This window comes from Salmo salar, chromosome ssa13 (genome assembly GCF_905237065.1).
Source record: "Salmo salar chromosome ssa13, Ssal_v3.1, whole genome shotgun sequence".
NCBI classification, from domain to species: Eukaryota; Metazoa; Chordata; class Actinopteri; order Salmoniformes; family Salmonidae; genus Salmo; species Salmo salar.
In genome coordinates, this window is record NC_059454.1 from 61057047 (window position 1) to 61069063 (window position 12017).

A 12017-nucleotide genomic window follows, 5' to 3' on the forward strand; every position below is an offset into this window, starting at 1 on the left:
GTTCGAGTGGCCCAGCACTGTTCAACAGAATGGAACGGCCTCAGTAAATGACCTGTCAGGTTTTGACAGGCTCTTTCACCTGGGTGACTGTTGAGGGGGTCAAATTATTTTTGAGAGGAGTGGCATTGAAGCAGATGGAACTAAGGATCTGCTCATAATTGCCTTTTACTGCATGGTATAAGGAAAAACGTACTAAAGTACCCAAGGGAGGGTGGAGTGAGTCGCCAGATATTCAACAGGATGATATTGTCCAAGATTAATTTGCACATTTATATAAATGAATGAATGAAACGCATGATCTAATAGAAATGATTAGGGCTGTGGCGGTCATGAAATTTTGTCAAGACAAAAACTGTAATGCGGTAGACTAATTGACCACTAATTAACATAAACACGTTTAGCATCTCTACGAGCCTCTACAAGCATAGCCTACAACCCACTGATGCGGACTTTTGGAACATTTTACTTTAAAAAGTCTAATAAATCCATATAATATACCCTACACCAGCACAATAAATCCATGATTTATTGTAGGCAGGTCTAAAGAAACATGATATGAAGAAAATGTAGCCTATTTCAGAAGAACAGAATAGCATATTCTGAGTTGTCCTTGTGTGTTCGGCCCTGATCTGACTATGCCAAATGGCTGTGGGCTACACTAGTTCATTTCGCAGACAAGATTTGCTTATAAATTCCGTGGCATTATTTTATAGCAAGAAGAATACCATTGAACATAGCTGAAATAAATAGAAAGGATATTTTTCCCTAAATATTTCAGAGGGCTATTCTGTGTTGAGTGGTTAACAAAGGGATCATTTGAAACAGGTCCTCCTATATGCTTCATTTAGAGTTATTTGTACATTTTAGTTGTGATACAAACCTTAGGCTGTATGTTTTGACTTCTAATAGGCCTACATTCTAAGGCTGCATAATGCGACTAATGATGATGTTGAAAAAAGTTGCATGAAAGGCAGGGCACTGCTATGTTTCTTGCACAGGCTGCATGCACACACTTCATCAGTCTCTCATTCACAATTTGACAAGCACTTGATAATATTCTTTGCCATCAGACTATTCTCAATGTAATCGGGTCTTTAGACATGTATAGCGAATGGAGGACGCGTTTCCTGTTCATTTTCATGCCAACCAGGTAGGCTACTCCAGTTCTAAAGCAAAGCAATGTGCTTAATATTAGGAAAGTTGAGAAATAAATATAGTAGGCCTAGCCTATATAAAGCTGATGGGGCTCTCTCTTTTTAATAGAGCCCATCAAACCTCCGCTTTATATTAGCTCTCGCTGTACAACAGGTGATCCTATTAGCGCAAACTCTGAATTCCAGGGCATTTGATTTTTCGATGGCATTTGCATTGATGTCAGAGTGATTAGAGGCACAATAGAGCGCTGAGTACCAGGCCATTAGCGACTTGCTATTAACAAGTTTGGTAGGCTACTAATGACCATCAGCGGCATCAGGGCACAGTTTTGGAGAAGCCTAATTACCATGATTCAACAGTCACGTGGAATTTTACAGCGGTCATGACTCGTCACTGCTATTGTGGCGGTCATCATAACAGCCCATCATATGATAAGAAGGACCTGAGTGGTGAAAGCTGTATGGAAGACCTTTTTAAATGTTTCTTGTTTTATCATCTCCTTATTTCATCTTTATTCTAAATGGAATTCCATTAATAATGTCAACTACTATTGGGTAGACTCTACTGTGCAAGTCAAATGCAACTGCATCATCTGTAAACGATTCAACACCAGCTACTGATCAATGAGTCAACAAGTAAAACTTGTGAACAGTCCAACCCCAAAATTCTGGCTGTGTTAGTCCAATGTTTAAAAAAAAAAAATTGTCTTTCACAAACTATGTATAGCTTCAAAACTTTTGTGCCAATCTCATAGACTATCAATCATTGCATCCATAGCTCTATCTATGAATAAGTGTTTACATTTCCCCAGCCCCATCATTCAGTTTAGACCTTCCAAAACAAAGTGAGTCAGGCTGTGGGAAATGATAGATTGTGCCATTAATGGGACAGAGACAGGTCTGACAGGCTTACATTTTGAAGCACTCTCCAGGAGTCTAGACAGGAACCTCAATGTAGCTTAGTCAATTGATCCCGGGTGAAGTTTTCCCTAGGTACATACACTATATATACAGACGTTTGTGGACACCCCTTCAAATGAGTGGATTTGGCTATTTCAGCCACACCCGTTGTTGACAGGTGTATAGAATCAAGCACACATTCATGCAATCTCCATAGACAAACATTGGCAGTAGAATGGCCTTATTGAAGAGCTCAGTGACTTTCAACGTGGCATTGTCATAGGATGCCACCTTTCCAACAAGTCAGTTCGTCAAATGTATGCCCTGCTAGAGCTTCTCCGGTCAACTGTAAGTGCTGTTATTGTGAAGTGGAAACGTCTAGGAGCAACAATGGCTCAGCCGCGAAGTGATAGGCCACACAAGCTCACAAAATGGTACCACCGAGTGCTGAAGCGCGTAGCATGTAAAAGCAGGTCTGTCTTCGGTTGCAACACTCACTACCGAGTTCCAAACTGCCTCTGGAAGCAACGTCAGCACAATAACTGTTAGTCGGGAGATTCATGAAATGGGTTTCCATGGCCGAGCAGGCACACACAAGCCTAAGATCACCATGAACAATGCCAAGAGTCTGCTGGAGTGGTGTAAAGCTTGCCGCCATTGGACTCTGGAGCAGTGGAAACGCGTTCTCTGGAGTGATGAATCTGGGTTTGGCGGATCCCAGAAAAACGCTACCTGCCGAATGCATAGTGCGAACTGTAAAGTTTGGTGGAGGAGGAATAATGGTCTGGGGTTGTTTTTCATGGTTCAGGCTAGGCCTCTTGGTTCAAGTGAAAGGAAATCGTATCGCTACAGCATACAATGGCATTCTAGACGATTCTGTACATGACAATGCCCTCATGCACAAAAGCGAGGTCCATACAGAAATTGTCAAGATAGGTGCGGAAGAACTTGACTGGCCTGCACAGAGCCCTGACCTCAACCACATCGAACACCTTTGGGATGAATTGGAATGACAACTGCGAGCCAGGCCTAATCGCCCAACATCAGTGCCCGACCTCACTAATGCTTGTGTGGCATCTACTGGAAAGTCTTCCCAGAAGAGTGGAGGCTGTCAAACATCTCATTCCATGATTTTGGAATGAGATGTTCGACGAGCAGGTGCCCATATACTTTGGTCATGTAGTGTATCTAGCACCAGCATCCCCTTCCCCAAATCCGAGCCTTAACCATTAGTGGGGAGAATGTGAAACTGATCCAAGATCATTGTCTAGGAGCAACTTAACCCCACTCCTAGTCACTCTTCACACAACAAGTTAGCTTGCCAAAACAGTGACTCTACTCTGTGAAACAAACTCTCCACAAGGCCTGCAGGGGGCATTGCTGAGCTCTGGCCCGGTTTTGAGACTTGCATTGCTGTCAACCCCACAGGATATTCCCCCAGTACTGATGCTGTCAGACACAGTCAGTGTCCATTCACACTCCTGTCAGCCTCAGAGTGGAAGAGGAGGCCTTCCGCAATGTAATTAAGCCCCCACAAACATTGAGCTGGCAGAGACCGACACCAATGCCTGCAGAAATTATGTAACTCCCACATCTTTAATGGTCAACCTTAACCAAAGAAGCTTCTCAGCTATGGAAGCTGACTTTTTCACCCTTGGTATTGCCACGTGTCACATTGTGAAGTCACGTTTTCTTGACTTTGCTGGGACTGTTCGGCATAAGAAAAAAGTGTAATATGGTAGATAACAGTTTCATAACAGAATTAAAGGTTAAAAATGAGGAACATTTCAGCACTATTTCCGGAGCACTTTTTATTATTACCCTTCAAGCCTAGATTCAGAACCATAACGGCTGCTTTGTGGATAAGGTCCATTATGTGTCCATTCAGTTTAATTTCTAAATCTATAGGTAGACAGAACTTTTTTTTGCCCTTGAGAGGTAAATTGTCTTGCACATATAAAACCATTGGCAATCTAGGAAAGAAAGGTACTAACAAGTACACGATACACCTTCCATAAAAAAATGATGTGAACATACCTGTACATAGCGCACAATATCCAATAGGAAACAACATGTGACGTAAGGCTGACGAGTTATCTGGTTGATGCAACGGCATACTGAGGCTATGTCCTAATTATCACTACTTCATAAATGTGCACTTGTTCACATCCCTTCACTGATTTGAAAGGAAATGACTGGTATAAGAAATATGGTGAAAACTCCCACCAGCCCAATGATTTTAGATTTGTGGGAAATAGTGAAAGAGTTTACATTTCAGGAGAAAGGAGAGAGGTCACTGGTGGGAGGCACCCTGGATATCTGATGAAATCGAGCTGACATAGATCCAGAGTGCAAAGGATTAGTAGTGTAAACAGCAGATTGAGATTAGAGTTGGTCTGCAAAAATGTGTGTGTGTATGTGCATGCATGCATGCATGCATGTTGAGTGGTAGGCTACCTGTATTGGGAAGACACTATAAATGCATTCATTATGTGCTGGTCCATGGAAGTGTTATACCATCAAGTGTACTCTGTAGTTCATGTAATTCACCAAACCTAATCTTGGCCACTTTGATTGCCATATAATCGTATTCTGAAACCAGTATGTTATACTGATATCCATAATGTCCTATCAATGTAGAAACAGAATATCTGATACCTCTCAATGAAATCCAGGATTCAGAGAATCCTCTGTCATGTAGAAGTATTTCTGTCCTGTGTTGTTATCAAGTATTCTGTAGGCTCTGGGTACTCCTACTCCATTGTAGTGCTTATCTCTCAAAGTTGGAGTATGGTGAAGTGGCCTCTAGACACTGATCTTGGGTCAGGTTAGCATTTTCACTACTAATGGGTAAGGTTAGGATTGCCGGAGCCTCAAAGGCTGCCTGGAAAGAAGCCAGTCACCAATGACACCGGGTCTGATTACAGCCTGGTCTCATAGACTAGACTTAACATAGTAAATGTAAACCCGGAACACTAGAAATGAGTATGATATGTTGGTATGTTTACATAAGTCCGATGGTTACTTAAGGCAAAAACGAAAGCAGGGTGGTCGGTCGGGCGTATAGGTTGTGAGTTCAAAATCTCATCAGGGACAACTTCCGCATTTTAGCTAATTAGCAACTGTTCAACTACTTACTACTTTTTAGCGACTTTGTAATTACTTAGCATGTTAGCCCATCATTATATCTTCCTGATTCCTGCTTACAAGCAAAAACTAAAGCAGGAGGTACCAGTGACTCGCTCAATATGGAAGTGGTCAGATGACGCGGATGCTACGCTACAGGACTGTTTTGCTAGCACAGACTGGAATATGTTCTGGGATTCATTCAATGGCATTGAGGAGTATACTGTACCACATCAGTCACCGGCTTCATCAAGAAGTGCATCGGCGACGTTATCCCCACAGTGGCCATACGTACATTTCCCAACCAGAAGCCATGAATTACAGGCAACATCCGCACTGAGCTAAAGGCTAGAGTTGCCGCTTTCAAGGAGCGGGACATTAATCCGGACGCTTATAAGAAATCGCACTATGCCCTCCGACGAACCATCAAACAAAGTGTCAATACAAGTCTAAGATTGAATCCTACTACACCGGCTCTGATGCTCGTCGGATGTTGCAGGGCTTGCAAACTATTACTGACTACAAAGAGAAACCCAGCCGCGAGCTGCCCAGTGACGCAAGCCTACCAGATGAGCTAAATGCCTTTTATGCTCACTTTGAGGAAAACAACACTGAAGCATGCATGAGAGCACTAGCTGTTCCGGACGACTGCGTGATCAAGTTCTCCATAGCCGATGTGAGCAAGACCTTTAAACAGGTCAACATTCACAAAGCCGCAGGGCCAGACGGATTACCAGGATGTGTACTCAAAGCATGCACGGACCAACTGGCAAGTGTCTTCACTGACATTTTCAACCTCTCCCTGACCGAGTCTGTAATACCTACATGTTTCAAACAGACCACCATAGTCCCTTTGCCCAAGAAAGTGAAGGTAACGTGCCTAAATGATTACCGCCCGTAGCACTCACGTTGGTAGCCATGAAGTGCTTTGAAAGGCTGGTTATTGCTCACATCAACACCATCATGCCAAATACCCTAGACCCACTCCAATTCGCAAACCACCCCAACAGAGTCACAGATGACGCAATCTCAAACCTGGACAAAAGGAAACCGTAACATATTGTACGTTTTACTAATTCGTAACATATCGTACGTTTGCAAATTCGTAACATGTAATATGAATTGTAATTCGTAACATATCATACGAAATGGGTGATGGACATCCACAAATGAATACATACCATACGAAACATAACATATCATACTAAATGTGTCTCGCATGACTTTGCTATCACAGTCCCACACAGTATCTGTGGATGTGCTCAGGTTCGCGTCACTCTGTTTCAAAGTTGTAGCAAGGGCACCAAAACAACTGGGAAGTTGAGCCTCATACTTCAATGCTCTTAGTTGTTGTGGAAATTGACCCACAATGCTGTTTATTTTCTGCATCTACATCATATCGCTGAGTCTACCTTTAATCTGGTGTGAAATTTCTGGTAGGGTTTTTGTGGTCGGCTTGTTTTCAACATTTGTGCAGTTGTAGATGTCAGTGTGGGGCATTAATCTGATCGAAAAGCAGCTGGATAGTTTAGCCTGAGTGGTTTAGCATCAATTACTCCATCTAAAGCCCTTCGCTTGTGATTAAATCTGGATTAAACGCTGGAATAAAAAAAATAGACATTTCATTGAATTAGGAAGTGCCAGTGACATTATTCTTGCCAATGCATGAATCATTTGGCCATCTACTTCAATTCTATTAATCATGGAGTGTGTATTGTGGTTGGTCATTGATTGATAGGCTACATGCCTTGTGCTGAGAAGCATTTCAATCTCCACAATGTATTGTCATTGTCCAAATGACAAGAAAAACACATTTTTCTTTATTACCATTTTATGAGATAGCATTTGAAAATCCTACAATGCCATGCAGTCTACCGTATGAATTACAGTCATGCACAGAGAAATATGTATCATTCAAACTACAAGTGACAATGATTCAATCTGGGTTTGATTCAGTCCATGTGTTTCCTGGTGGAGGCGGTTTAGAGGTAGGAATGTTATCAAACCCAGTTAGAAACTCAAGTTGAGAGAAAGACAGAAGCATCTGTAATTGAAAACAGAGAGGCTGTCTCCACCTGAACCAATTTGTAGTGCAGGCTCTGGTCTCAGATTCCCAGCTGTGCGGAGCATAGACTGCTTCTGCCTGGATTCGTGGATGCCGTCATGTTGTGCTGCAGGTTGAGTCATCTATTGACAAAGAGCTACCAGCCAGCACATGGCCAGCAACGCAAAAGATCCTAGCCAGCCCCTTCTCTCTTTGCTCATCTCTGCTTCTCTCTCTCTCTTTTTCTCTCTCTAATTCAGCTTTCCTCTCTCTAATTCAGCTTCTCTCTCTCTCTAATTCAGCTTCTCTCTCTCTCTCTCTCTCTCTCTCTCTCTCTCTCTCTCTCTCTCTCTCTCTCTCTCTCTCTCTCTCTCTCTCTCTGTGTTTCATCTCTGCTCTTTGTTATTCTTCCACCTTCTCTCTCTGCCCCTGACCACCCCTTATCTCTCTCTTTCTATATCTCTCTCACACACACAGCTGCTGCTTGGCTGCTGCTGCTGTTGTTGCCTCTCACTCTCCTATCATGCCTGGTCTCTAACAGAAGTACAGGCTCTCTGTCACCACTCACTCACACACATGCACACGCACTCTCTCTCAAAGCAGGGAAACACACACACACACTGCCAACTTAACAGTGTCGTTTGTTAATTTATCATTAGAGGAGTCGAGCATCACCTTGTTCACAGAGCACGGAAGACAAGAAACCTTAAAGAGAGAGGAAAAAAAGAGAGAGGGAGCAAGGGATTGCACGGGGCAGGATATCTGCTGCCTACCTGAACAAACAGCAGAGCTGCTTTGTGGAGATGGACAGAAGGGGCTGTGGAGAGGTGCCATGCTATTGTGGATGGCAGCAGCAACCGCCCCAGGGATACTACTATGGCTCAGCCTCAGGGGGTGCTACTCTGCCCCGGCAGAGGGGCCGTCTTATGGCTAACCGCTCTGAAAGCTTTTGGAGAAGCCCAGGACGCTCTGTGGTCCGCGGCAAAGGAGGCAGCTGTGACCTGTGGTCAGAATGCGGCTGTCCACAGAGTCAGAGCTGGCAGGACCACTACCAGGTAACCAACCATTCATGCATTATGGTCCAGATCAGAGCAGCTCTAAGGGGACCATTAGGATGACAAGATTGAGAAGGGATTTTGTTATATAGCAGTATAGGAGCAAGGGTTAGGTTTGTGTGTGTGTGTGTGTGTGTGTGTGTAAGAGTTTGTGTTCCCCTTGGCTTCGTATGGGAGGGAATGAGTTGCAGTCTCAGCAAACCCACTCATGAGCTAAAGCCGAGGTGCTGAATTTGGATTATACCTTCCCTGTGTAATCTTCAGGTTTCTTGGTTGTTGGCTGGGAGCTGCATAGAGCTGGAGAACTTTACAATATTAAGTAGCTATGCCAATATGCCAACAGGCGTTGTCTTAACAAGAGGACAAAGCCTAAACTAAATGCAGCTAGGAATCATTTTAAGTCAGATGTTCATCTGAATCATTACTCTGTTTTACTGTGTTTTCTAAAAACGAGGCTTCTGTGAGGTTTGCCTCAGAGAGTGACGCAAGCTGTAGGCAGATAGATGGGTAAAGTCGCTGACCTTGAGCTTGGTTCAGTTTAGTTTTTCCCCACTAATGGTTAGAGTTTGGGGAGGGGAAGCTGATCCTAGATCTGTGCCTAGCGGAAACTTCACCCCAGAGCAGGCAGATACCCAGTAGGCATCACATCTAAAATGATGTGTGAGTTAAGGATGCGCTGTTCAAAAGATGCACTCTTGCATAATATGTGAATGTAGCAATGCTTTCTCCTCCCAGTCCATTAGCTTGGTGATGTTAAAGTGAATAGCTATACTCAGCAAAAAAAGAAATGTCCCTTTTTCAGGACCCTGTCTTTCAAAGATAATTCGTAAAAATCCAAATAACTTCACAGATCTTTATTGTAAAGTGTTTAAACACTGTTTCCTATGCTTGTTCAATGAACCATAAACAATTAAACAACATGCACCTGTGGAACGGTCATTAAGACACTAACAACTTACAGATGGTAGGCAATTAAGGTCACAGTTATGAAAACTTAGGACACTAAAGAGGCCTTTCTACTGACTCTGAAAAACACCAAAAGAAAGATGCCCAGTTTCCCTGCTCATCTGCGTGAACGTGCCTTAGGCATGCTGCAAGGAGGCATGAGGACTGCAGATTTGGCCAGGGCAACACATTGCAATGTCCGTACTGTGAGATGCCTAAGACAGCGCTACAGGGAGACAGGACGGACAGCTGAACGTCCTCGCAGTGACAGACCACGTGTAACAACACCTGCACAGGATCGGTACATCCGAACATCACAGCTGCGGGACAGGTACAGGATGGCAACAACAACTGCCCGAGTTACACCAGGAACACACAATCCCTCCATCAGTGCTCAGACTGTCCGGAATTGGCTGAGAGAGGCTGGACTGAGGGCTTGTAGGCCTGTTGTAAGGCAGGTCCTCACAAGACATCATCGACAACAACGTCGCCTATAGGCACAAACCCACCGTCGCTGGACCAGGCAGGACTGGCAAAAAGTGCTCTTCACTGACGAGTCGAGGTTTTGTCTTACCAGGGGTAAGCGTTTATCGTTGAAGGAATGAGCGTTACAACGAGGCCTGTACTCTGGAGCAGGATCGATTTGGAGGTGGAGGGTCCGTCATGGTCTGGGGCGGTGTGTCACAGCATCATCGGACTGAGCTTGTTGTCATTGCAGGCAATCTCAACGCTGTGCGTTACAGGGAAGTCATCCTCCTCCTTCATGTGGTACCCTTCCTGCAGGCTCATTCTGACATGACCCTCCAGCATGACAATGCCACCAGCCATACTGCTTGTTCTGTGCGTGATTTCCTGCAAGACAGGAATGTCAGTGTTCTGCCATGGCCAGCGAGGAGCCCGGATCTCAATCCCATTGAGCACGTCTGGGACCTGTTGGATCGGAGGGTGAGGGCTAGGGCCATTCCCCCCAGAAATGTCCGGGAACTTGCAGGTGCCTTGGTGGAAGAGTGGGGTAACATCTTACAGCAAGAACTGGCAAATCTGGTGCAGTCCATGAGGAGGAGATGCACTGCAGTACTTAATGCAGCTGGTGGCCACACCAGATACTGACTGTTACTTTTGATTTTAACCCCCCCTTCGTTCAGGGACACATTATTCCATTTCTGTTAGTCACATGTCTGTGGAACTTGTTCAGTTTATGTCTCAGTTGTTGAATCTTGTTATGTTCATATAAATATTTACACATGTTAGGTTTTCTGAAAATTAACGCAGTTGACAGTGAGAGAACTTTTCTTTTTTTGCTGAATTTTTCTGTGATATAGTGTGTTTGCATGACTCATGTGCGTGTGTGTGTGCAGGCCCGCGTCTTTGTGACACACACACACACACACACACACACACACACACACACACACACACACACACACACACACACGGATTTTGGCATTTTTAATGGGTCCACATATGAATCATTGATATAAATAAATCTTAATTATACACAGATAATAATCACAGAAACTGCAGCATTATTTCTCGGGCTGCTCTGTGTTTACACTTTGGCAAGCCTGCTATCTGCACCATAAGCTTTTTTACATGTCCTAACATCTTTTTAAATCTAAACTTCTGAATGAGACCATGTCATTTAATGGTATTGGCAAACAGGGTTCAATGTCTTTTGCTCCCAGGTGCAGTATTGTAGTGTATTGACCAAGGTTATTAAAGAGAGGAATGAGACTGATTGTGGTTCTCACTTCCTGAGCGGAGAAGTGGCACAATCTCAGTGAGTAAAACTGGCTGAAAAGACGTAATTTCAATGACATAACTGGTTGAAATGATGTCTTTTCAACTATACTGATCAAAAATATAAATGCAACATGCAACAATTTCAAACGATTTTACTGAGTTACAGTTCATGTAAGGAAGTCAGTCAATTGAAGTAAATGAATTAGGCCTTAATCTATGGATTTCACATGACTGGGCAGGGGCACTTGGGAGCCATGCCCAGCCAATCAGACACAAAAGGGCTTTATTACAGACAGAAATACTCCTCAGTTTCATCAGCTGTCCGGGTGTCTGGTCTCAGACCATCCCGCAGGTGAAGAAGCCGGATGTGAAGGTCCTGGGCTGGCGTGGTTACACGTGATCTGCGGTTGTGAGTCCGTTTGGGCATATTGCCAAATTCTCTAAAATGACGCTGGAGGTGGCTTATGGTAGAGAAATTAACATAAAATTATTTGGAAACAGCTCTATTGGACATTCTTGCAGTCAGCATGCCAATTGCACGCTCCCTCAAAACTTGAGACATCTGTGGCATTGTGTTGTGTGACAAAACTGCACATTTTAAAGAGCGGCCTTTCATTGTCCCCAACACAAGGTGCACCTGTTTAATGATCATGCTGTTTAACCAGCTTCTTGATATGCCACACCAGGTGGATGGATTGCCTTGGCAAAGGAGAAATGCTCACTAACAGGGATGTAAACAAATGTGTGCACAAATTTGAGAGCTTTTTGTGCAAATGGAACATTTCTGGGATCTTTTATTTTGGCTCATGAAACATGGGACCAACACTTTATATGTTGTGTTTATATTTTTGTTCAGTATAGTAAAGGGTCAGTGTTGGAGTTCCCTATGGGAAAAATTGGTCTAAAACAGTGTCAGATATGACACTGGTTGTCTATTTGTCATTGACAAATAAGGCACTATGCCATAACATAAATATTCAAACCATAACAAATATAACTTCCCAATTCCAAATACATAACCAATCTTGGTAATTACAATGGGATCATGCG

The 12017-nt window shown here is 43.6% G+C and overlaps 1 protein-coding gene across 23 annotated transcripts in view; it reads left to right on the forward strand.

Annotated features, from left to right (window-relative positions):
* dlg2 (discs, large homolog 2 (Drosophila)) overlaps positions 1 to 12017 on the forward strand; it is a 400329-nt gene that overhangs the window by 297705 nt on the left and 90607 nt on the right. Inside the window, exon 1 of one of the 23 annotated variants that reach the window (XM_014136958.2) lies at positions 7669 to 8279. The exons of the other annotated variants lie outside the window; for them this stretch is intronic. Coding sequence (XP_013992433.1) covers positions 8028 to 8279 — 252 coding nt within the window. The 5' untranslated portion in view covers positions 7669 to 8027. Of the gene's footprint in view, positions 1 to 7668; positions 8280 to 12017 lie in introns of those variants that run through there. 23 annotated transcript variants of the gene reach the window in all.